General features: G+C 40.3%; 1 protein-coding gene across 2 annotated transcripts; it reads left to right on the plus strand.

Moving 5' to 3' along the window:
- The first annotated feature begins 503 nt into the window (after positions 1–503).
- Positions 504–27,846, plus strand: LOC136701581 (NLR family CARD domain-containing protein 3-like). 2 transcript variants are annotated; one of them, XM_066676186.1, is made up of 11 exons: positions 504–599; positions 3,328–3,392; positions 6,438–6,520; positions 12,737–13,312; positions 13,838–15,766; positions 20,085–20,252; positions 20,913–21,086; positions 21,763–21,936; positions 23,390–23,563; positions 24,578–24,624; positions 24,816–27,846. In XM_066676186.1, exons 2-11 carry the CDS (start codon positions 3,336–3,338, stop codon positions 25,355–25,357), a joined length of 3,924 nt encoding a protein of 1,307 aa, XP_066532283.1. In that variant the 5' UTR covers positions 504–599; positions 3,328–3,335; the 3' UTR covers positions 25,358–27,846. The 2 variants fall into 2 exon arrangements, with proteins under 2 accessions (XP_066532283.1, XP_066532284.1); XM_066676187.1 differs by lacking the exon at positions 21,763–21,936.

Here is a 27,846-nt window from a genome sequence, read left to right on the forward strand (position 1 = left end):
GTGTTTCAGTGTGTCATGTGCAAGTGTTTCAGTGTGTCATGTGCAAGTGTTTCAGTGTAGTGTGCGCAAGTGTTTCAATGTAGTGTGCGCAAGTGTTTCAGTGTGTCATGTGCAAGTGTTTTAGTGTAGTGTGCGCAAGTGATTTAGTGTGTAGTGTGCAATTGTCTCAGTGAAGTATGCGCAAGTGTTTCAGTGTGTCATGTGCAAGTGTTTCAGTGTAGTGTGCGCAAGTGTTTCAATGTAGTGTGTGCAAGTGTTTCAGTGTGTCATGTGCAAGTGTTTTAGTGTAGTGTGCGCAAGTGTTTCAATGTAGTGTGCGCAAGTGTTTCAGTGTGTAGTGTGCAAGTGTTTCAATGTAGTGGGCACAAGTGTTTCAGTGTATTTGCCCTAGACGGCCTCCCATAGTATTTGCCCTAGACGGCCTCCCATAAGAAACAGTGTACACTGGGCTCAGTCTGAACAGCGCTCTCTGTTGAACATAAGACAAATTGAAGTGCGTATTTCCTGAACAGAACCGAAAGTAAAAGAGACGGAGAAGAGATGAAGCTGTAGGAAACAAACCAAAGACATTTCACCAAACTGCGCTGTATTCTCACACGGTGAGTTTAAACCTGAGTGAAGTGTAGAAGAATGCAGTGGATATTAATAAATTATACATCTCTGAGAGTTTCCAGGTGTTAAACTAAACTTATGGCGGTGAGACCGTTATAAACAACGGAAAGTGAAATAGCGGCTGTATGTGAAGGGAATCTCTCACAGTGAACTCCACTCCTCACACACAGCGGGTTTAATGATTTAGAGCAGATTCAATCTGTGTGAAACCATATGTCAGCTCTGGAAATCTGAATTTAAACTCGGAACACCCAAGATCATACACACGGTGTGGCCAAAATTATCTGGACACTTCCTCCATAGTTACACCGGAAATAAAATGCGTTAGTATTCTTTTTAACGCAGTAACAGTATGTTATTTTGGAAACGTTTTACACTAGATTTTGTAACATTGATTTCAGGATAATGTGGGGTGGACGCCGATTCTCAGGTGTGAAAGCAACAAGAGCGAAGGGTACCTGCTGCTCTCTGTGAAACTCCCGCGAGGTTTTGGGAAGCAGAGCTGTGTGTGTGTGTGTGTGTGTGTGTGTGTGTGCGTTTGTGCGTTGTTCAAAAGGCTACTGACAGGCACTGACCGTCCTGATGGCAGTTGGCTTAATAAATGTCTGACAACAAACATGTTTTATCTGATTTACTATAGTCGAATAGGATTTAGAAGTGCTCACTGGCCCCCGGCCTCTGCGTTCCTTATTTTGATTTAAGAAAGTTGGCAACTCGACGCACACGGTGTATACTGGGAGAAGGCGTAGTGAGCTTCCAGACGGCGACGGAAAACTTTTATTTATTTATTTATTTTGTCATTTCAAGACAAACATAAAAACGTTAATTGAACGCCTGTTACAATCTTTAATTAACCAAACTGAAAAGCCACTGACCCAGTAAACAAGGAACGTCCCTGGACGTTCAAAATAGTTCTAAAAGTAGTCTGTCCGTCAAACACATATTTTAAACGTCAATGGACGTCCAAAATCCATCTTAATAAGTTAGTCAAGTGGTGACCAATCGATAACGTCAGTGGATGTCCAAAACACGTTTTATACAAGTAATTTATTTCGGGACCAATTAATAACGTCAGTGGACGTCCAAAATACGTCTAATAGTCGTCTTTTCAATGTCTGTGTTTGGACGTCTTTTCAACTTTCATTTTCAACCTTAAGAGAACGTTGATTAGACGGCAGTCATTACGTTATTTCAACGTTGAATCAACGGCTAATTGTTTACTGGGGATGCACTAGTTGAAATAGCATTATGCAGCAGAGGAAACCTGATTTGATGAAGGTTGATGAAGACAGCCTGCTGATAAAGCCAGTTATGTTCCTGCATTAAAGGGCAGACTGAGTTGATGTTTATGTTCTTTCCTGACGTTATGACTGTGTATTTTACAGATACCTGTAGATAATCAGTTGTTCAAAACTCGGTTTAGTGTTTCTACCTGTAAATGAATATTAAATTTTTTTGTAAAGGTAGCAGCTCCTTTTGGCTTTGCTTAATCTATACCTCGTCAAAGAAATTTGCTGCTATGAGGCAATTACCCCAGACACCCCTGGATAAAGCTTAGGCCCTAATTATTCATCTCTAGTGACGACCTGATCCTGGACAATGTTGGGAGGGTTACTTTTAAAATGTGTGGATGGGGCAGTCAAACCCTGCTTAGTTCTACTGTAGTGACTAGCTGAATGAATTGGTTTTCCTACATGTTTACAATGTTTCCTGTAAAGGAGTAAAGACTATGTCTGGTAAAAGAGAAAGAAATAAAAAAGACCCAAAGTTACTTTGACCGTTTCCACAGTTGTTAAGAGTGAAAAATATTAGACAAATTAATTTTTTTTGTGAGTCGTATAAAATGTACTGTTACTACACATATTTACAGCATAGTTTAAGGTGCAATGGAGGGCTGAAAGAAAACGGTTAACCTTTTTAAAGTAGAACAAAGTGGGGAGTTTGTTACTTGCTAGAACAGTTTACTCTACATGAGAAATATTGTTTGATCAATGAAAATGACCCCAATCAACTAAACCATCACATTCGAGCACCCAGTCTCAAAGAACCACAATAAACTGTGTGTTTACAAGAGCTTAGCTTATTCTTCGAATTCAGCCAGACCCTAAAAATAATTTACTTCAAGACCTTTCTTTAAAGAGGAGTTTCTGGACGCTATAAACAAATTAGTAGCTGAAAAAAAGGTTGCAATGAACAATGTTCCAATTTTCTTGCTTAAACATGAAATATTGTTTGAATTTCTAAGATAAATGCATGTCTTTCCAGGCTGTAACACATCACTTAAGTGAACAGGCGACTAACAGGACAGCCACGTCTCCTAGGGAATGTATTTCAATAAAGGAATCACAATTAAAATGATCATAATTTTCTACTGAATTTTAAGCAGTTTGGTTTGTTACAAATATAATAAAATATAACAAGAATTTACCTTTAAATTGTTTTCATTTTGTAATTGTTAAAATATAGATTTTTTATATAAATGTAGGTTTGATGCATGTAAAACCAAATTAGAACAAACAAACATTCAGCAGGTTTTAAAGTGTTATGGACATTTAGACATTGAGAGCAAAACACTAGAAATCTACTTCTTCAGAAAAACTATATCTGAACTGACATCATTAACTTTAGCTCACTTCATGGGTGTTGTTTCTCACCTGCTACAATTAATAACCTGCTCTGTGTGTGTGTTTGTGTGTGTCTGTGTCTTGGTATCAGCCAGTAAAATGCCAATGGAACGAAAAGCAGACCCTGGATTGTTTCAGTGCCCACCAAAATGCCAGGTGAGTTTAAAAAATCCAGTGAAATCTAAGAACATTTGTTAAAATAAAAAGGGATTCCTCTATAAATTTAATACATTCATTCATTGTCTGAAACCGCTTATCCAATTTAGGGGCATGGCGGGTCCGGATCCTACCCAGAATCACTGGGTGCAAGGTGGGAACACACCCTGGAGGGGGCGCCGGTCCTTCACAGGGCGACACACACTCACACCTACGGACACTTTTGAGTTTCCAATCCACCTACCAACGTGTGTTTTTGGAGTGTGGGAGGAAACCGGAGCACCCGGAGGAAACCCACGCAGACACAGGGAGAACACACCACACTGCTCACAGTCACCCGGAGGAAACCCACGCAGACACAGGGAGAACACACCACACTCCTCACAGACAGTCACCCAGAGGAAACCCACGCAGACACAGGGAGAACACACCACACTCCTCACAGACAGTCACCCGGAGGAAACCCACGCAGACTCAGGGAGAACACACCACACTCCTCACAGACAGTCACCTGGAGGAAACCCACACAGACACAGGGAGAACACACCACACTCCTCACAGACAGTCACCTGGAGGAAACCCACGCAGACAAAGGGACAACACACCACACTCCTCACAGACAGTCACCCGGAGGAAACCTACGCGAACACAGGGAGAACACACCACACTCCTCACAGACAGTCACCCGGAGGAAATCTACGCGAACGCAGGGAGAACACACCACACTCCTCACAGACAGTCACCCGGAGGAAATCTACGCGAACGCAGGGAGAACACACCACACTCCTCACAGACAGTCACCTGGAGGAAACCCACACAGACACAGGGAGAACACACCACACTCCTCACAGACAGTCACCCAGAGGAAACCCATGCAAACACAGGGAGAACACACCACACTCCTCACAGACAGTCACCCGGAGGAAACCTACGCGTACACGGAGAACACACCACACTCCTCACCGGCAGTCACCCGGAGGAAACCCACGCAGACACAGGGAGAGCACACCACACTCCTCACAGACAGTCACCTGGAGAAAACCCACGCAGACACAGGGAGAACACACCACACTCCTCACAGACAGTCACCCAGAGGAAACCCACACAGACACAGGGAGAGCACACCACACTCCTCATAGACAGTCACCCGGAGGAAACCCACGCAGACACAAGGAGAGCACACCCCACTCCTCATAGACAGTCGCCTGGAGGAAACCCACGCAGAAACAGGGAGAGCACACCACACTCCTCACAGACAGTCACCCGGAGGAAACCCACGCAGACACAGGGAGAACACACCACACTCCTCACAGACAGTCACCCGGAGGAAACCTACGCGAACACAGGGAGAACACACCACACTCCTCACAGACATTCAAACGGAGGAAACCCATGCAGACACAGGGAGAACACACCACACTCCTTACAGACAGTCACCCAGAGGAAACCTACGCAGGGAGAACACACCACACTCCTCACAGACAGTCACCCAGAGGAAACCCATGCAAACACAGGGAGAACACACCACAGTCCTCACAGACAGTCACTGGGAGGAAACCTACGCATACACAGGGAGAACACACCACACTCCTCACAGACAGTCACCCGGAGGAAACCCACGCAGACACAGGGAGAGCACACCACACTCCTCATAGACAGTCACCCGGAGGAAACCCACACAGACACAGGGAGAACACACCACACTCCTCACAGACAGTCAAACGGAGGAAACCCACGCAGACACAGGGAGAACGCACCATACTCCTCACAGACAGTCACCCGGAGGAAACCCACGCAGACACAGGGAGAGCACACCACACTCCTCACAGACAGTCACCTGGAGGAAACCCACACAGACACAGGGAGAACACACCACTCTCCTCACAGACAGTCACCCGGAGGAAACCCTCACAGACACAGGGAGAACACACCACACTCCTCACAGACAGTCACCCGGAGCGGAACTCGAACCCACAACCTCCAGGACCCTGGAGCTGTGAAAGAGACACAATACAATGGATTTTTATTAGTGGTACATTCAGTTTTTCTTGAAAAATGCACATGATTCATTGTTTTTGTTTTCTGAATTGAAACCTTCATCCATGATTTTTAGAGCATATAAAACTGCTCCATGACATCCCATTTTATTAAATGCGAATATACACACGGTCCACAACAACTGCAGCTTACAGCATCCAAATTCACTCATCCACAAACAGTGTGTTTTAGAACATTGTGATATCAGTAGACCTTTATAATTTGTTGAATTTGTTGATGTGTGTGTTGTTGATAAATGAAGGTGTTATCTGTGTGAATTAAAGCACACCACGGCTTTATCTGACATTCTGGAGAAGGCAGAAAATGAGTCTCAGTAATACAAGCAAAATATTTAGATGTTTTGAGGTGCAGTAGCGCTGTGTGTCCAGCAGTGGGAGTGGGAGCGATGTGCTGCTGTAACATCGCTGTATTACAGAGTTCAGTGTCGATCAGTCACCTGTGTTAGGGTCATTTAGGGGTCAGTTACCCAGTGAACAAGGAACGTCCCTGGACGTTCAAATAGGTCTAAATGTAGTCTGTCCGTCAAGGACATATTTTAAACGTCAATGGACGTCCAAAATCCATCTTAATAAGTTAGTTAAGTGCTGACCAATCGATAACATCAGTGGACGTCCAAAACGCGTTTTATACAAGTAATTTATTTCGGGACCAATTAGTAACGTCAATGGACTTCCAAAATATGTCTAATAGCCGTCTTTTCAATGTCTGTGTTTGGACGTCTTTTCAACTTTCATTTTCAACCTTAAGAGAACGTTGATTAAACGGCAGTCATTACGTTATTTCAACGTTGAATCAATGGATAATTGTATACTGGGTAGTCACTTTATATAATGAACATTCTTTACGGTGTGAAATTATGGTTTTCTCCTCAAACATTATATGTTGTGGAGTGTTTTAGTTGCTGTAACTCATTAAACGAAACATATTTTTTAATATTTTGTGAATATTTTATGAATTAATATTTAATGTATCTTTCTGAACACACAGAGAGGGATCCAGCAGGATGAGAGTAAAAACTCTACAAAGGAGCTTCACAGCTGCAGCCAACACAGAGGCACCTCTGACCCAAAGTGAGTAACTGTCCTCCAGAGCTCATTAGAATTTAAACTGACTGATCTTTACCTCGGGCGGCACGGTGGCACAGCAGGTAGTGTCGCAGTCACACAGCTCCAGGGACCTGGAGGTTGTGAGTTTGATTCCTGCTCTGAGTGACTGTCTGTGAGGAGTTGGTGTGTTCTCCCTGTGAGTTTCCTCCAGGTGCTCCGGTTTGTTCCCACAGTCCAAAAACACATGTTGGTAGGTGGATTGGTGACTCAAAAGTGTCCGTAGGTGTGAATGTGAGTGTGTGTGTTGCCCTGTGAAGGACTGGTGCCCCCTCTAGGGTGTATTCCTGCCTTACGCCCAATGGTTCCAGGTAGACTCTGGACCCACCGTGACCCTGAACTGGATAAGGGTTACAGATAACGAATGGATGGATGATCTTTACCTCATTCAAAAGTGCTCTGACCCTCACACTGAAAAATCTGTTTGCAAAAATCCATCCATCCATTATCTGTAACTGCTTATCCAATTCAGGGTCACGGTGGGTCCAGAGCCTACCTGGAATCATTGGGCGCAAGTGAGGAATACACCCTGGAGGGGATGCCAGTCCTTCACAGGGCAACACACACACTCACTCACACCTACGGTCACTTTTGAGTCCCCAATCCACCTACCAACGTGTGTTTTTGGACTCTGGGAGGAAACCGGAGCACCCGGAGAAAACCCACATGGACATGGGGAGAACACACCAACTCCTCACAGACAGTCACCCGGAGCGGGAATCAAACCCACAACCTCCAGGTCCCTGGAGCTGTGTGACTGCGACACCTACCTGCTGCGCCACCGTGCCGCCTGTTTGCAAAAATGTTTCAAATAATTCAAATGAATCCTTGCTAAACAATGCAAACAAATTAATTACTATTTAATAAATGTAAAATGTTAAACATTGCTAGAGTTGTTCTGTAACACATTACAGATGTTCTGTAAGCCTCATTCACCTTGGACTGCAGAGGTCCTGAACACCCTTTTTGATGCACAGCTGGATGCAGGAATACACAGATATGCTTTAGCAAAATGTTCAAGCAAAATGGTCTCTCCCAATTGTACCAGCACAACCACCTGCTGATTCCCTTTTCTGTTATAATGCTAGATTTATAAGCTTTTTGGATCAGTACTTTATCTTAGCTGCTTTGCATGCTTCCTGCTGTAGTCTTTCTGCTGCTCCTGGTAGCCAAACAGTAAAAGCTCTGTGCAGAAGCTCTTCCTTCACATTTTTATTTCCATAGACTGTTGGAAATAAACCAAGGACTCTTGGATCTATGGATCTTGGATCTAAATCTTAGCTCTATGTTTGTGGCAGTGTTGAGAATAAGCTGCAACTTTTCATTTTCCTATCACTTTTTCATGTGTGCGACGATGCCCATCTATTTTCCATGTCAAGGGAAGAACTGAAGAAAGTGTGGGATCTTTCTCACCCCTGCATCTATGTATTCAATTATTGGTCCAAGCACATATTTGAATGTCCCCAGAAAGGTGACATCAGTGTCCACAGGGTCGGCTCATCATGAATGAGTTGTGTTCCGGTATCAGTGTTTTTTTGTTTATCTTTTAGTTCCCTGCTCATTTTATTTGATCTGCAAAATGCTGAGATTGTTCTATAGATCCTGGACATGCTGCTACTCTGTCAATATCCACAGCCAGGTGCAAGTTGGGTCCCAGTTTTATACTTGAAATATTCTGACAGGCCTTATCAGCCATTTGCCTGTCCATCTAACACACATGTAATGGTAGCCTGACTGGATGAACTTGGAGCGGAGAAGGTTGACTCCTGAGTAAAGAAAATAAAGAGTGAGAGGAAGATTCCTAATTTGAAGTTACACACACTGCTTTATTTAATCTCTGTTTAATACTTTACCATTTATAATCAACCACATTAAATCTAACGTTTAGCTAGTGTACATGCCTTACAGACTGCTTGCAATGGAAACAAGACCATGTGAGCAACATCTTGAGTTCACATGTCAAGACAAGTAATCAGCTTAACCCTGATGCAAACAGTTAAATTCTGAACAAAATATTCCACAAATCACTTAGGAATGCTCCCCAGCGTAGCCTTTAACTTTCCTTCCACACTCCAAAAACACACATTGGTAGCTGGATTGGTGAATCAAAAGTGTGAGTGTGTGTCTCCCTTTGAAGGACTGGCACCCCCTCCAGGGTGTGTTTTTGCCTTGTGCCCAGTGATTCTGGGTAGGCTCCAGACCCACTGCCACCCTGAACTGGATAAGTGTTACAGACAGTGAATGAAAGAATAATTTAACACAAAATTGTCTAGAACAAAAAGATTAATGAAAAACATCTTTTTAAAAAAAGAACACGCACATGAGAAGTTCTGGTGGGTGGTGTTACATACCCATACATTTATTTTCTGTGAACAGGGAATATCTGAGTGGTGTATTCTGTATTTCTGGTAGATTATACGGTTATAGGTGACTATAAACAAAATATACAGCTATGAGCAATAATAATCTCATCTGTTGCATGGCTGACTTTCTTTTAAATATGTATCAATAGAGCTGGGTGATATGGTTAAAATGTTATGATGATAAGTTTTTCTATATTGATTGATCTTGATATTTATAACATTTAGTAACATTGCGACAAAGGACATAGTTATACATGAATGGCTAAAAGTGTTAGCACCCCTGAAATTTTCCTAGAAAATGAAGCATTTCTCCCAGAAGATTGTTGCAATTACACATTTTGTTATACACATGTTTATTTCCTTTGTGTGTATTGGAACAGCACAAAAAAAAACAAAACAGGAACAAATAGACAAAATTGATATACTTTTATACAAAACTCCAAAAATGGGCACCTCCTCCTCACGCTGGTCACCAGCCTGGTCACACAATGCTGTGGGTTGGCTTCCCATTCTTCAACCAGCATTTGTCACAAGTCAGGCAACATGGTTGTGTTGGTCACTCTGGCACCAGCACGTCAAAGCTGATCCCACAAGTGTTTAGTGGCGTTGAGCATGAGCTGGTCATTTACAACCCTGACTGTAATAAAAAGGATTCCCCTGAAAAATGCTGATGGCACTGGTATAGAAGTTATCCTGCCATTTTTAACAGCATCTTAATATCTGAGGACATGATCTTTAAATACAATCACATGCACTGTCATACCAGTTGTCACGCCCTTGTCCTGTTGTGTCTGTTTTCCCCGCAATGTGCTCTCCGGTCTGTTTGTCTCCGTCGTGTCATGTTCTCATTTTTACTCCCAGGTCATGTCGTTTCCTCTGTTTGTTTTCCTAAGTCATGTTGTTATCAAGTCTCTCTGTTCAAGTCTCTGTCTAGGTCTCCTTCTGTCCTGGTATTCTGTCTAATCATTCGAGTCTGTCTATCTCTGTTTTGTCATCTATTGTTTCAATAAATACTGTGTTTCAGCAAGTGCGTCCACCTCCGTCAGTCTGCCCCGTGATTCCTGACACAGTTCTCCTACTGTGATGGTTTAACCGATGCCCTATAGCCTCACTGTGCCTTAGCGCAGGGGTAAACCATGGGGCAGTACTACAAAAATCTTTGGGTTAGGCAATACGAGTTGGCATTTCTAAGATGCCTTATAATTTGTGCTGTTCAAGTTAGAGAGAGAATATCCTAAAGTATTACACAAAATATCAATAGTAGAAATTAAGGGAGAAAGAAAATATTGATACATTTGAATATTGCAAAACACAGGATTGATTCTAATTAATTGGTCTATATGCAAATGTTTGTGGCAGGTAGTGATTTGATTAATTTTGCATTGTCCCGATGGCTAACCCTAACCCTAACCCTGCACTGCTGTACTCTGTATTCAGCCATTAAACTCATCCACTCTATTGTAAGCAGGTAACTTAAGGATACACTGCTAACATTAGTAAACCTACTGCCCCAGTATGGTGGCGTCCATAACATTTGGACTGGCCCCCACATTGTAGAGCTGAAGTGTAGGCTTATTATGGATTCCACAACAAGAAAGGCTCTACGAAACATAGTGTCATGCCCTTGCAAACTGCAAACAAACTCAAATAATATTACTATGGATGCACCGATGATAACACTTTTTCCCTTCCGATAAAGATATTTCATGTTCAAGTATCTGCCGAAACAGAGTACTGATACCAACACTATCTATCTTTACTAGACAGATGCCTATAAATCCAGATATTTATATTGCTATACTTACAGATTTAATTTTGTTAAAGCAGTGTTCTGTATTGGTAATAGGATATAACAGGGTTGAATGCACATTCAAATATTTTAAGTTTCAGAGCCATGAAAATCAATATTTCCACAATGCAGTAACAAGTATGAGTAGGAAGCCATAGTCTAGCCTGACTGAACAGCTTTTTACACTTTCATGAGGATATTGTCACGACTGTGAAATGCACTTTAAGGACTTCTGCTGTTGTTGGCTATGTTGTTTTTGTTTGTGGCTAACTTGCTTGTTTGTGGCTAACTTGCTTGTTGTGGCTAAGCTACTTGTTTTCCTTGTGGAGTTAAAGTTGGTATCTAAGTAAATGTGACTATGTGCTAACTTTTAGTTGTTCAATGCCTCAGCGTGGACAGGCTAGTAAAAACACCCAACGGTATTGATAGTAAATTATTGTATACACTAGGTAAGGGGCGAGTGCCACTCATGTATTTTTTCTTAGGGAAGTTAGTAGGTTAGGCAGGCAAGTTGTTTTGTTCTTTTCTTTTCTTTGGCACTGTCCATAGTCCACCTGAGTGTGTTGCCTATGTGAATAACTCACCTTTGTATTCTTTTTTGTGAACTCTAAATGTAATTTCATTTGTCAAGTTATTGTGCTCTTTCTTTCTTTTTCCATGTTTGTTTTTCTTTGTATTGATACTGAACTTAAAATTAAATCTAATTAAGAGCAGCAGTTGTGTGTGTTGTCTTAAACTGTCATCAATACTATCTGATTTTCACACATCTCATGTTATGTCCTCTCTTACCCCTGGTCATTAAAAACAAGCATAGAGAGAGGACGGTAACACATGTGATAGAGCTTATTTGTGGTTGTTTGAATGAAGTGAGTGTCATTTTGCATGCCTTAAGCTGGGGTTACACTATGCAACTTTTAGCCTGATTCTAAATATTTTTGCCTCAAAATTGCGTTTCAGACCAGACGCAGCGTATCAAATGTTTGATTTTTTTGACCCAACTTTGGACGTAGTCTTGTAGTGTAAACCCTCCACCAACTCAAGGCTGAACAAGTCCCAATGAGAACAGAATGTAGCACAGATTCTGAACCATGTAAGGTGGAACGTAGCTGCAACCATGTACTATTCTCCTTATCTCCAGCTCCCATTGCAGTGTGTAAAGACTGCGCTGACAGAATTTTCATATCCACGACCCATTTTTACATGTTTTTTTCCTTTGTGAATCTATACAAATGGCAGCGCAAATAATAACTGCAGACTTGTATGTCCATATTTATCTGTGTCTCCTAGGAAATGCGAGTTGTGTGTTTGGTTGGAGAGTTTGGGGTCACAACAGCAGTAAAATTGACAACAGCAGTCCTGTAATGTAAAATTCCCAGTCTGTTTACAATCTGCTCCAACTTAAATTTGAGCTACATCTAGTGGCGTACATGCGCATCAGTATCTGCTTCATGGGGTGTGTCCCGAAAAAGGGCCCTGTGTACTTCATGCTGGGAACAATGAGTAGTGGGCCATTTACAACACACCTATGGTATCAGTGCTCTCTGTAGACGATACAGATACTGTGGTTAAGTGTTTCAGTGCCGATACTGAAATGGTATCTGTATCGGTGCAACGCTAAATGTTACAAGTTGAAAGAAAACAATCTTTACAACTGAAATCATCATAAACAGCCAAACACCTACATACCCAGTGGTGCCAAAATCTCAAAATACTGGTAACAAGGTGTGGCTTTATTAAGTGTAATATCTTTGTCCACTGGCTGCCATGTTTCAGCCATATGAATGAAGTTGAAGTAATCGGCAGTGATATCCAGAATAAGAGTTAATTTATTGTAAATTACCCAGTAACTTACATATGTTACTGTATGCTTGTATAATCAAACATATTCTTAATAATGTTTATAATGTATGATTTTTATGTTCTATATGATGTCCTGAACTTTGTTTTATTTTACTTTTCTACAGCAATTTTTACCTTGCTTCATATGCAGTACATTGAGTGAGGTTAATTGTTTGTGTATTTTGTTTCAAGATTGCACAGTCAGAGACCAGCTTCATCTGAACCCAGCTGTCTGTCTATGAAGAGTGACATGTCCAATGGGAATAATCCAAATTTCAGCAGTGGAAGAGTGTGTAGCTGTGTGTCTATGAAGAGTGACATGTCCAAGGGGAACAATCCAAATTTCAGCAGTGGAAGAGTGTGTAGCTGTGTGTCTATGAAGAGTGACATGTCCAAGGGGGACAATCCAAATTTCAGCAGTGGAAGAGTGTATAGCTGTGTATCTATGAAGAGTGACATGTCCAAGGGGGACAATCCAAATTTCAGCAGTGGAAGAGTGTATAGCTGTGTGTCTATGAAGAGTGACATGTCCAAGGGGAACAATCCAAATTTCAGCAGTGGAAGAGTGTGTAGCTGTGTGTCTATGAAGAGTGACATGTCCAAGGGGGACAATCCAAATTTCAGCAGTGGAAGAGTGTATAGCTGTGTGTATATGAAGAGTGACCAGTCCCTGAGGAGGTCTTCTAAAGTCAGCAGTGGCAGAGTATTTGGTTATGAGTCCAAGAAGAGTGACCTGTTCAGAAATGGAGCAGTCCCCTGTGACCAAATGTGAGTTATTATCAAACAGTGTAACACAGATGAGTAATGTAATAATATTTGAACAACTGAAGAACAACAAAGGGATTGTAGGAGCTCAGTTGGAAATTTTGAAAATAGAATTGAGCTGTTTGATGGCTGCATCTCCTGGGGATGTATCACAGAAACACCTTGATTTTTGTTCATCCTGTTACATTTGCCTGAAAACAATAAGATTCACTGGCATTTGGATAATGTTTAGGAAATATTGCTAAGTTAGATATCATCAGTAATACTGTTTTTTTATCTGGAGTTAGGTTAAGATAAACTAAGTAAGTGTTACTCTAAATGATCTGTGTACCTAAATTCAGACAGACTGTAACCTGTGCAATAAGACACATGAAAGACTCTAGATATATAAACTGTTAAATAGACAGGTAAATAAATATTCAGGGCTAGTCAGAATTTGTCATAAATGTACAGTTAGTGCCCATGAGGGGGACATGGTGAGTAATCCCCTATGGTCTTTGGTTGATGCTGGTGTTTGAACCTCAACAGGCAACACTCTTCAGTAGGAGCTCTACAGACTCTCACTCTAGAGGAGAGACCTGGAGATCTACAGCAGGATTCTTACCCAGCAGTGGAGGAGGTTTTACACACACACAGAACCAGGATGAAGAACAGGTACGAGAACTTATTTGAGGGAATCAGAACCCCAGAGAATAAAACCCCCCTGAACAGAGTTTACACTCAGCTCTACATCATCAAGGGAGAGAGTGAAGGAGTGAATGAAGAACATGAGGTTTTACAGATGGAGAAAACACCCAGGAAACACCAGCAGGACGCTCCAATCCACTGCTCAGACATCTTTAAACCTCTACAAGGTCCTGATGGAGGAGTGAAGGCTGAAGATCTCAGACTCAGAGACAGAAAAGAGGATAAAGGAGCAGAAGAGCAAGAGATCAGAAGAGTCCTAACTAAAGGCATCGCTGGAATTGGAAAAACTGTCTCTGTGCAGAAGTTCATTCTGGACTGGGCTGAAGGAGCAGCCAATCAGGAGGTAGATCTCATGTTTGTGCTTCCGTTCCGGGAGCTGAACTTGATTAAAGATGATCAGTACAGTCTTCATGGACTTCTGTGTGCCTTCCATCCTGAGCTCAGAGATCTGGACCCAGAGATATATGACCAACTCATAGCTGTGTTTATATTTGATGGTCTGGATGAAAGCAGAGTTCCACTGGACTTTAAACAGTGTGAGAAAGTGTCTGACATCACCATGACATCATCAGTAGGTGTATTAATGACAAACCTCATCAGAGGAGATCTGTTTCCCTCTGCTCTAATCTGGATCACCTCCCGACCAGCAGCAGCCAATCAGATCCCTCCTCGGTACATCCACCGTGTGACAGAAATTCAGGGATTCACTGACCCCCAGAAGGAGGAGTACTTCAGGAAGAGAATCAGGGACCAAGACCAAGCCCAGAAGATCATCTCCCACATTAAGACAGTGAGGAGCCTCCACATCATGTGCCACATTCCTATCTTCTGCTGGATCTCAGCCACTGTTCTTCAGAGAATCATCACACAGAGTCACACAGAAATCCCTAAAACTCTGACTGGAATGTACTCACACTTCCTGCTTACTCAGACAAACATGAAGAAGGAGAAGTATGAGGAGAAAGATGAGAGAGACCCAAAGGAACTACTGGAGTCCAACAGAACTGAGCTTTTGAAACTGGCTGAACTGGCTTTCACACAGCTGCTGAAGGGCAATGTGATGTTTTATGAAGAAGACTTGAGAGAGAGCAGCATTGATGTCACTGAGGCCTCAGTGTATTCTGGGATCTTCACTGAGATCTTTAGGGAGGAATGTGTGATCCACCAGAGGAAGGTCTACTGCTTTGTTCATCTGAGTTTTCAGGAGTTCCTTGCTGCTGTCTTTGTGTTTCACTGCTATGAGAGCAACTTAATGGAGCCACTGCAGTGTTTAAGCTCATGTTGTAGGGGGTGGCTTGAAAATGTTCCTTTGAATGATCTTTTGAAAGGAGCAGTGGATAAAGCTGTACAGAGTCAGAATGGACGCCTGGATCTGTTCCTCCGGTTCCTGCTGGGACTCTCACTGGAGTCCAATCAGAGTCTTCTACAGGGTCTACTGACCCAAACACACATGAGACCAGAGAGAACCACATGGTACATCAAGAGATTAATCAAAGGAGATAAAAATCCCATCTCTACTGAGAGATCCATCAACCTTTTCCTGTGTCTGTCTGAGATGAAGGACCAGTCCCTCTCCAGAGAGATTGAGGAGTTTCTAACCTCAGAGAAACACTCACAGGTGAAGCTCTCTCCTGGACAGTGTTCAGCTCTAGCCTACATGATTGTGACCTCAGAGGAGGAGTTGGATGAACTGAATCTGAGGAAATACATGACATCAGAGGAGGGTTATAGGAGACTGATCCCAGCTGTGACTGTCTGCAGGAAAGCTCGGTGAGTGTTATATCTACGTATCTATTATGCTTTCATACAGCGGGTGAAATAAGTATTGAACATGTCAACATTTTTCTAGGTAAATATATTTCTAAAGGTGCTATTTGACATGAAATTCTCACCAGATGTTAGTAAAAACCCATCCAATCCACATATGCAAAGAAATCATACCATAGATGTCCATAAATTAATTTATGTGTAATGATGTGAAATGACATGGGGAAGAAGTATTGAACACACTTACTGAAATATATTTAAAATTTCAATACAAAAGCCTTGTTGGTGATGACTTCTTCAAGATGCCTCCTGTTTGGAGAAACTAGTCACATGGCATTGCACCCGGAGTTGCTAGCACTGAATCTTGCTGTATTGTTATCATTAGAGGTGGTAAAGGGGATTAAACTAAACATGCCACACTCTGAGATGGCAAAACAACCAGCAGTAGTCATGGTATTGCAGGTACTTAGGTGATTTAGGAACTTACATCAGAAATGTTGCTGCAGGGGCAGGTGGCAGTTGTAGTGCCTCTGTAGTAAATAATCCTGTGGAGATACACTATAGTATAAATTTGTGGATAGTTAATATGTGGTATTAACAGAAATAATAGAAGAAACAGAAATAACAGAAAAACCGGGGCATCTTTCAGTCATACTCAACCCACAGGTACAGGAACATCCAAACAGGAAGGAATGCAGTGAAAATGGCAGCAGATTTTTCCGTTTTTGCCTTTTACCGAAGGAGGTAAATGTTTAGTGACATCACATACAATTAGTTTGTGTGTGTTAAATGGATAAACTAGAATAACAGTTGCTACAAAAAGTTTCTAAAGCTATAGCGTGACCGTCGGCTCTTAAGGTGGGACAGAGAATTTAAGGGGCTGGCAAATAATGGCAATAACACTTGTAAATGGACCCATAATTTGGAAAGAAATGTTTGACTACGAAGAAGCAATGATCTGCCTAAATAACATTTATGGTGGAAGGGAAAATCGATAAGTAACACCAGCCTTGTCTAGTCTAAATATTTAAGATGGGTTTGGACAGTAAATGCTTGTAAATGCAGGGAAATTGCGGCCGCTCAGTGAATTTTTTGCCTTTCTTTTGCATAGATAGATGTTTTAATGACACCGCGGAAATGGAAAAGCGGAAAAGAAGATGAGATGAGATGTTTTAATGAAACGATGAACACTTTTCTGTGTAAATGTACTAATTATGGCACATACTTCTTAGCTATTACTAAGTGGAGGTGGCAGACAGCTCTCTCCACTGTTCTGAAACTGTATTATAGTTCTGATTTTAAATGCTTGATGTCAGTATTACAGATTACTCCTTTAATATAAAATAAGAGCTCTTGGTAAATTCTGTCAGTTTTCTGGGGCTGTGTTAACAAATTGTAGTAAATGCTATGAGCTGCATGAGAATATTGCCATTATCCTATTGTAGTGTAAAATAACAGTTGTTGGATTTAGTCATTTCAAAGATTAAGAACATCTTTGTTTCATAGTATCGTGCACAGTATACACATTAATAATATTTAAATAACAGTGAAAATATGATAATGCTTATATTAATATGTTTTGCAAATATGTTATGGCCATTAACCCCTGGAGTCTGAGGCCTTTCAGCCATGTCTGAGGTGTTCTGACATGCCTTTATTTTTTGACAAATTTCACCTCCCTAAAAATTTGTTCCCAAAAAGCTACACAATCAGCACAATCCCACTAACAACAATGTGAGAGAAGTATGCCGTTCATGTTTTTTGTTCAAATTAACTTTAAACATGGACTTCCCAAAAACCTGTTTCCAAAGGTGCTGAAGTAGTGAAATAACACAATGTGAACATTTATGTTTTCTTTAGAGCTCTGAACTCACCGTGGCTACACACAGGTGTTTACAGCTTTCTGAAATTTTAATTAGTTTTTCTTCTGTATTGTTATGAATCTGTGACACTGTATTTTTCTAAACCTGTGGCTCACACATTGATTATTCATGAGATAAGTGTGAAACACAAGTGAGAATTCCCCTCCCCACTTTCAAAAATTAGCCCCCACCCCACCCCACCCCATCACTGAGACCAACTGAAAAATTTGACAAAAACATTGACACAGACTGCTTTGGAACAACAAAGGCATAAATATAAGCTTCAGACGACTGCTTGAAAGCAGCAGAGAGCATCCAAGTTTTACTACAAGCCATATAATTTCGAGAAAAAATCTCGGAATAATTCTGAGAATATTCTTGGAATAATTCGCTGCGTATGATCGAGCAGACACAGTGTAACTGTGGTATGCAGTGTGTTGCTTAAGTCATATTGTGGTATAGATTTCAGGAATAAACAGTCAGATCTCTTCCACATCAGGACCACAGTGTGATTAGTGTTTAAACCCTGAATCGGTGCACAAACCCATGGCATGTAGTTTCACATGATAAAATTAATGATCATGAAAATGATAGGTCCAGAGCGAGTGGAACTCTGGCGTGGCCATGAGCCTCCATCACATTACAGCTCGGACTGGTACAATAAACTAAAGCCTTATGCATCGCAGTCAGGGTCTGCACTGACGGGGTTGTCATGTCGTGTGATTGCGTTTGTCAGGCTCACGGTGCGCTAAAACACAGTAAACGTTATTTAAACCAAATAATAAAACAAACACAAACAGGCTTGAGGGCAAACACGAAGCGAGGAGCAGATGAGACCAAACGACGACAGGAAACGAGTAAAAGATGAGACAGATTGTCTCGACTTAGAAATTAAATGAAACAAGGAACAGGAGAGACAGACTAGACTGGGCGACACGATGATAGGAAATGAAACAACTGGATACTAAACAATAGCAGAGACAGACTAGACTGGGAAATGAAACGAATGACAGACAACCAGGAAGTGACACAAGAGGACTTAAATACCTAACACAGACAACGGACACCTGGAACAGATAATGAAGGGGACGGATTACAAATGAGACTGACAAGGACAAGGGCAGAGACACGAAGAATAACAAACAGAGCCATGTGCAACATGACCACATGGAGGGGAAAACAGACAACAGGTCAAGGGCGAGACAGCGTTTAATACATAGTTATGTTCACTTCACTGACTGCTTCTTTCACACCTTACTCATGGCGCACAGACTGTTAGTATGTCTGTCTACATATTATAATAAATAATTACCCAAACAGCGTTTCTCTACATATTCTGATTATATTCTCAAAATTTACTCAATTATTTCGAGAAAATTCTCAGAATTCTGACTTTAATCTCAGAATCTTTTTTTTTTTTTCAACGCTGTGGCCCTAAAACTCCATCGTAAAAAGGTCTGTATAATTTCGTTAGTTAGTTAATTACAAACTAACTAACTTGTTTAGGCATCTTCTCTCGTTCTCTCGTATTTCCGTGGTGGTTCTCTTTTGCTCAGCTCTGTGGTGTGCGCTCAGAGGGGGGCTACTTCCATGTTTTGGCCCTGCCTTGTCTTTCTTGTTGAGCATGTGTTTTATTGCCACTATGTGTTACATGAGTCCCATGTTTGTTTTTTTACATTAACTTTTTTTCCCTTGTATATAATAAAGCCACATATCATTTTTTTCCTAGATTCTGTTTAATTCTTTACAGTTATCTTGGCCACCATTATCTTTGCCAAAATCCATAATAAAATGTAGGAAAGCATCATAATGTTTCTTATATTATATACTTTTTAAGTTTATTTTTAAATGTGTTAATGGCAGTTGTTTTTTTAGCCTGTTTTCTATTTTATACTTCCACAGTGCACATTTTTATCACATGTATAATGAAACACTGAGTGGGTAGAGTCACTCAACTGTGGGAGAGGAGGCACTGAGCCTGGAGAGTACTTCTCGGGGACAATGAGTTCAGAGTCATGTTGGAGCCTTTCAGCATCACCTAGTGTTCTCCATGACGGAAATGTCAGTGCAGTGTCAATTTTGGCTTGTCTCATGCTTTGTTGGAGTCTGTTTTTGCTGAAGAACATGTTTTTTTTCTCAGTGGAGAAACATGGATGGTTGTGTTGTTCTGAAGGATTGGTTGTGGAATCAACCATCTTGTTTGGAGAATGATTTGTGGGTGGACTCTGTCTTATTGCGGAGGACAAAACAAACATGGGGAGGGCTATCGCTGGTCACAAGGTTGAAGACAAGGCCTTAAGAAGAGCAAAAGAGAGTAGAGTGTGGCTTATTTCTCTGATCAGGAAACTAACTCAACTACACCTTTAATTTGAAAGGAGTGCTGCTTTATTAATGGTTAAACTCTGGGATATTTCTCATTTAATAATGCTACTTTCAGGAAAACTGTTATTTCTTTACAGACTTGCTGGTTGTAATCTGGACTCCTTTAAAACCATTACATCAGTTCTACAGTCATTACACTCCTCCCTAAAAGAGCTGGACCTCAGTAACAATGACCTGCAGGATTCAGGAGTGGAGCTGCTTTCTACTGGACTGAATAATTCACTCTGTAAACTGGAGACTCTCAGGTGAGTATTCTGTGAATGTGTGTGTGTGTGTGTGTGTGTATGTGTAGTGTGTTCAACCCCAAACCAGAAAAAAGTTGGGACAAAAGTTGGGATTGAAAATACAAACCAAGGGCATTTCATGTTTACTGTTCCAAATATTCAGTGAGCACAGCTTTGCATTCAAATTCTGTGCACACCCCGTCTACTGAAATCTACAAAGTTCTTAAAATGTTCTCTAAAAACTGCAGAGGGATTTGTTTATACTAACCCCTTATATTACTAATATGAAGAGACATTTAGGGACATTTAGTTATTTATATACTTTTAGAGACATTTAGAGATTCTTTGGCTCAGGATAAACTAGTTTGAATCATGAACATGGTGTCAAAATGTTCAGTTTCCTGAAGAACAATACTCATTAAATATGTGAAATTTCAAGACCAATTTGCGTCTTTGTAACTAATAGTTTTTAGTCTGATACTTTCTACTCACTCTCAAAGAAATACATCATTTATGTTATGTGATAAATATAATAAACTTCATGAGAGTGGTAGTGTATCTTCAATGATTACTAATGTGTAAATCAGAATTTACACACACCCTGCAGCTGTGTGATATGACACTTACCTGTTGTGCCACCATGCTTTTACCCGAAACTCATTAAGTGTAATTTAATTTCAGACTCATTGGCTGTAATCTCACCAAGGACTCCTGTGAAACTCTGGGATCAGCTCTAACATCAGTAAACTCCTCCCTGAAAGAGCTGGACCTCAGTAACAGTGACCTACAGGATTCAGGAGTGGAGCTGCTCTCTGCTGGACTGAAGAGTTCACACTGTAAACTGGAGACTCTCAGGTAAAACTTTTGTGGTTTATTTAGTTATTTTTAATCTTCCAGTTTAAATCGGAGACACTTTATTCTGTACATAAAAGAGCACAACTCTATGCCCTGTACTTTCTGTAATACTTGTTGCACAGCAAGTGCACTGTCACTTTATAACCAACATATTTATTACTACTTGATTTATATTTGTATTCCTTACATACAAATTGTACCTTATTTATATAGAAACCTGTAACACGACCTTGGAATTTGTAACTATCTTGTGGTCTATGCCCACATTTTTGATTTCACTTCCGATTAAATTTCTACTGCAATATCTACCTCAACACTGCCTTTAATTTCCATGTAAATTTGTATTTGTAAATTTATGTCCTGCCTGGAAAACTGTAAACGAAATATTGTTATACTAGTGTATAATGACAATAAAAAAAGACTCTCTTATCTGTTTAAATCAATAATGACATGTTAAATTGCAAATGATTAAAAGTTATATAAGCAACAGTTGGAGTTCAAGGATGTACCCATGTGGATGTGTGAAAAGAAAGAAACCTGTGCTTTATAATTAATCATTATGAATATTTTTCATTTATATTTAAAGAAAAATCATTTAATACAGCCTTCAAACACTTTGATATTTCAACTTCACTAGTGAGAGTTTAATAACACTATGTATTGTATTCCTTTACAGACTAGTGATCTGTAATCTTAAGAACACATCATGTAAAGCTCTTGGATCAGTCCTACAGTCAGAAAATTTCTCCCTGAAACAAATGGACATCAGTGAAAATGACCTAGAAGATTCAGGAGTGGAGCTTCTCTCTGCTGGACTAAAGAGTTTACTCTGTAAACTTGAGACTCTCAGGTGGAAACAATATGCTGATAAAACACCAAATGTTTTATATGTTTAATAAACATTGTGTATATTTACTATATATTTAGTTGACCGGAGAGAAAAATATTTTATATATTTACATGAACGATGGCAGCATGGTGGCACCAATTTTTTTTTGCTGTCACAAAGCTCCAGGGTCCTGTTCCCTCCTTGTGTCCAGTGATTTCGGGAAGGCTCCGCACCCGCTGTGACCCTGAACAGAATAAGCAGTTAAAGACAATGAATGAAAGTTATATAATTGAAAGTTACTGTCCCCTATGATACATTCAAGCTCTTAATTAACTTCCAGTAACTATAATTAATTCTATTAATATTCAGAAGTAATATTTTAGAATCTCTCCCTAATAGGGAGAATAGAGCCTCTGTGATGGCTACGCTGGGTCCTCTGCTGGTTTATTGCACTAAACAACTTCTGAATCAAGGTCTCTTGTGATAAATGTGTAAGACTTCAAGGCCCAAATTGTACGGGTGGTTACCTAGCTACAAGAACTATCTAGCTCACTATTCCAGGTACAGATATTATGAGAGAGAGAGAGAGAGACTGTACAAGAGTTAATACTAGACTAAATATACACAGTAGAGTGAGCTGAAGCAGACATGAAGACACAAGTAACTCAAACAAGTGATGAGTTTTGTTTACAGAAGCGTTATAATCAAGTTACTGAGTTACTGAGCAGTGAGCCAGGGTAAGTCCTTTTCTGTCAGGTTGTGTGTGGTTATAACTGTGAGATTAATAATAAAGTTATACCTTATGGTTGTAATAATATAGTGTAGTCTTTATTATGAGAGATAAGGGTGTTATCGTGTGGTCAACATCATTTTACTGAGTGTGTGTTTATCAGCTGAAGCCCCAAAAGTGTTTGTGACCGATTTGAATATCCCTCTGCTCAGAAGCTCAGTGTCTCTGTGTTTTAAAGAGACTTTTTGTTTTTTAGTGAGTGTCAGACTAATTAAATATAGCCACAGGAGTCACTACTATTTTAGTGTTTCTAAAACCTACATTTCTTTAGAGTTATTTATTTTTGCACACTTTAAATTAACCACAGTTACTTGGAAATATTTGTGCAACATTGCTTGTGGCTGACCTGCTCTTCACTTCTACTCAAGTTCACACTACGCCCTCACAGGTTTAGCTCGTAGAACTAATGAGCTAGAGTTAGTCAGGCAATGCAGAGGAATGCAGGCCTGGTTCTATCAGCATGCACAATAACCAGAACCTCTGTAAAAAATGTTCCTGGTAGGTTTCTGGGTCTTTTCTGAGAACAGTTACTCATAATATAAAAAATAGCAACAATAACACCATATTTCAGACCCCATTTTAGACAATCACCCTTTGTTTGTTGTATATTACAAGAAATCAGTTTATGAAGGTTAGTAAAATAATTGTTTTGAAAACAACATCCTGTTTTTCTCTTTCTTGCAGATTGTCTGGGTGTATGATTACAGAAAAAGGCTCTTCTTCTCTGGCTTCAGCTCTGAAATCAAACCCCTCCCACCTGAGAGAACTGGACCTGAACTACAATCACCCAGGAGAGTCTGGAGTGAAGCTGCTCTCTGATCTACTGCAGGATCCACACTGTGCACTGGAGAAGCTGCAGTGAGTTTATTTACGCACACATACACACACATAAGCATGCATACACAAGCACACACAAATTGTGCACACATACAGTATCTCTGCAAAACACTAAACAGAACCAGCAAGACTCAAAAACACAGAGTCTCACTGGTGTGTGGGTGTTCCAGGTTGTGTTCCTGTTGACATGTGATCCTCCTGCCTTTGTGTTTCTAGTGTCTTGATTACTTCCCAGATGTATCATGTCTTCTGTGTGTTTTTATAGCCCATGCTTGTGTATCCTGTTTGTCCACCAATTTTTTCTGGAGGTATAATTGGTGTAATACCCCTGAGCACTTGTGAGAGTGAAATTTGTAGAAAATAGTCACGTGTATAGGTAAAGTTGAAGTCACAAAGATAATCTCTTAAGGAGCTGCAAACGTGTAGCTTTTCCTGTCCAACAAATACAACTTAACATTTGCACCCTTACAAACCCTTCACTGCGGGTGCACAAATCCAATTCTACACACACAAGTACAAAAATATCAAGCGCTCATAGTTTTGCTCCAATTGCAGTGAGAAATATGGTGCAAAACACATTCACACACTCGTATATAAAACATGTACAAAAGTTGCACATTCGCAAACCAATATGTGAATCTGTGCCAAAAGAAAAAATCTACAGGTTTGCAGCTCCTGAAGGATTTTCTATGTGACTTAAAATTCACAGATACACATATGTGACTATTTTCTACAACAACACATTTCACTCTCACAAGTGCTCAGGAGTTATGCATACATTTATTTTGATTTATAAATGTTATATTCTCCATTAGTGTAGAAATAAATACGATACTACATCATACTGTGTAACACCAGGTTTAATGGCTAAAATCTGATTGTCTGTATCCTTAAGATGTGTGTGTGTGTGTGTGTGTGTGTGTGTAAGAGGAAAATCAAAGGAAAGCAGATAGGAAAAAGAAGCATAATAACGGGAGGTTAATGAATTAATGCAATAATGAATTACTGTATCTGTGTTTGTTTGTGTGTGTCTAGGGTGGAACACAGAGGGAAGGTCTGGATAAACCCAGGACAAAAGAAATGTAAGATACACAAACAATTACACATAGAAACACATAAATTCTCACAGACACCACTCCACACACAAACAAATGCACAAAACCACACACACCAAAAAAATTCACACACATACACACATTCATTTCTTTTGGTTTTCCGTGTGTGTGTATGTGTGTGTGTTTGTGTGTGCGTGTGTGTGTGTATGTGTGTACAGATTACTGTGATCTGACTCTGGATCCAAACACAGCACACACTGCTCTCTCTCTGTCTGAGGGAAACAGGAAGGTGGAGTGGGTGAAGGAGACTCAGCCGTATCCAATTCATCCGGAGAGATTTGATGGGTGTTGGCAGGTTCTGAGTGTGGAGAATTTAACTGGACGATGTTACTGGGAGGTGGAGTGGAGTGGTAGGAAGGTTGACATATCAGTGTCATGCAAACAAATCAGGAGGAAAGGAGATGGATCTGAGTGTGTGTTTGGATCCAATAAATTCTCCTGGAGTCTGGAGTGTTTTGACGACAGTTACAGTGTCAGACACAATAATCAGACAACTGTGATACCTGCTCCCTCCTCTCACTCTAACAGAGTCGGAGTGCATCTGGACTGGGGGTATGGCACTCTGTCCTTCTACACCATCTCACCTCACACACACACACTCACACACTTACACACATTCACCTCCACATTCACTGAGCCCCTCTACGCTGGGTTTAGGGTTTATTACAAATCCTCAGTTCATCTGTGTGAGAGAAAATAGCTTTTATAGACACCTTCAGGTTTCAGACTAACATTGATGCATGTGTGTGTGTGTGTGTGTGTGTGTGTATGTTTGTGAAAACTAAACACGGTGAAGCAGTTTTAAGCTACAATGCCGCTCATAAATTTCACCAGTCTGCAGAGAACATCAGAAGAGTCCCAACTTTTGACACTTTTAAATCTGGGCTGAACTTTCCTATTTGAACAGCTTACAGCTCAGTTTAAAATACTGTTCACTTTATATTCATTAACAGCACTTTATATATTTCTTCAAAATATTATAAATTATTTTATTTTTTATTGTATCATGGAATCATCAATAGTGCTTATCTGTGCAAAATACTAGATAACAGGAATTTTCAAATGCTTTGAGTTTTTATGTGTGAATTATAGTAATCATGTATTATTTATTGCACTATTATGTTTCACAACCTGATTTCATTCATTCATTCATTCATTATCTGTAAGCGCTTATCCATTTCAGGTCGCGGTGGGTCAAGAGCCTACCTGGAATCATTGGGCGCAAGGCAGGAATACACCCTGGAGGGGGCGCCAGTCCTTCACAGGGCTACACAGACACACACACACATTCACTCACACACTCACACCTACGGACAATTTTGAGTCGCCAATCCACCTACCAGCGTATGTTTTTGGACTGTGGGAGGAAACCGGAGCACCCGGAGGAAACCCATGCGGACACGGGGAGAACCTGATTTCATTGTTGAAACTGGAAATTGGTTTTGGGTTATTTTTTTGCATTTGCCCATTTTGAATTTGATGCCACAATAATGTTACAGATAATTGAGGTGGAGAACAAATATTAAAAATTAAAAACAACATTTATTTTAATTAATAATTATCCTTAATTTAATTGGCAATATATCAGTGATATATTGGGCTTACAAATGTGTTTTAGAGAGTCTAAGTCTTTCAAAAATTAAGATGGGAGGGGTTCACTCTGTGAAAGGTTGCTTGGGTAAGATCAAAAACAACATTAATTATTGTGGTTTTTGGGCAGTGGGAGCAAACTGGATCACTCACAGGAAGCCCACATGGACAACTCACCAAACTCCTTACAGATCCCACCACCTCCAAGTCTCTGGAGCCATGTGACTGAGACACTACCTGCTATGCCACCATCAAGACTAATGTTTAATGTAAAAGAACTTGGGGGTTTCTTCACAAAGTTTCATTAAAGGTTATGAACCAGTTAAGTGGCTGTGGTCTTCTGACCCTCAGATGGCACTGAATTATAAACAGACTGGTTTCTGTAGTGGAACTCACTGTATGGGCTCAAACACACAGGTACATCACCCAATACACAATTCAGTAATCTTTGAAAGGAAGCAAGTGCATTTAGGAACCCAAAGGCCTTGACTGTATTGCATGTGCTCTCTAAGGGAACGAACATACTCTAAAACAGGCTTAGTGTGTGTATGCAAACTAGAGAACAACCAATGCTCTTGAAAACCTTTAATGGACCTCTTACCCTATGGCCAAACACCAGCTCAGCAAGGCTTCTGTTTGTTTATAGAACCACACACACACATTTCATCAAATTTATCTACAACAGATTTAAAAAACAGTTGGTGAAATGTCAGTAGCTCGTGCATTCTTACCTATGGACCACTCAGCAATTTAATCTTTAAGCAAGATAACTTATCCCACTCCTCACCACCAACTGTTTCTGTTGACAGAGGAGCTCAGGTTCCATCCCAAATAGTGACCGATGCACTACATAGTGCACTTCACCGGTTATAAACTAAAACTACACTCTGTGTGTGCTAAAATTAGCTGAATATAAACTGTTTTTGTTATCTGACATACACTGCAGTATTGTGGGTGCAGAAATATCTTACCTACATTGCGCACAACAAAGAATGAATGGAGACATTTGAGATTCAGCCTGTAGGTCACATTTATCTGAAAAGAATTAACTTAAACCTGAAACAGAACAGGGATAAAGGGATAAAACATATCCTCCATGACAGTGTCTTGTGTTTGTACACACAGGAAAAGAAACAATTTTTGTGGAATTTTTCCTAGCTCTTTCCTCACACAGTCCAAAAACACACATTGGTAGGTGGTTTTGGTGTCTTATAAATATTGTTCATATGTGTGGTTGTGTGTTGCCCTGCTAAGGATTTTCTTTGTTGCTTATTTTTAAGTGAAATCGGACATTGACTGTAGGAGTATGGAATAAGGAAGGATCCCATGATTAATTTTATCTATGTTTATTAAAAATATTTAGTCACATAGACTGTGTGGTGTATCTGCTTTTGGGCCTTGTAGGTCATAGCTACTCGTTGTATAAATATGAAATTACTTCAACATTGAGATTTTCTTTGGCTCTAAATACCATATATTGATAAAGACTTTTAACCTTCCTCTTCAAAGCAAAACACTCAATCTGAATCCATTTGAATTTTTTTTTTATTGAATTGAATTTTTTGGTTAAAGTTTCAAAGGTGCAGTTTAAGTGATTTA

The sequence above is a fragment of the Hoplias malabaricus genome, chromosome 7 (genome assembly GCF_029633855.1).
Source record: "Hoplias malabaricus isolate fHopMal1 chromosome 7, fHopMal1.hap1, whole genome shotgun sequence".
In the NCBI taxonomy this organism is placed as follows: domain Eukaryota; kingdom Metazoa; phylum Chordata; class Actinopteri; order Characiformes; family Erythrinidae; genus Hoplias; species Hoplias malabaricus.

What these genes read in the sequence shown, in the direction of transcription:
- LOC136701581 (XM_066676186.1), top strand. Translation starts at nt 3,336, where the DNA reads ATGCCAATGGAACGAAAAGCAGACCCTGGATTGTTTCAGTGCCCACCA. An exon ending in GCAGTCCCCTGTGACCAAAT is followed by an intron (nt 13,313 to 13,837) that starts GTGAGTTATTAT and finishes GAACCTCAACAG; the next exon opens with GCAACACTCTTCAGTAGGAG. An exon ending in AAACCCAGGACAAAAGAAAT is followed by an intron (nt 24,625 to 24,815) that starts GTAAGATACACA and finishes ATGTGTGTACAG; the next exon opens with ATTACTGTGATCTGACTCTG.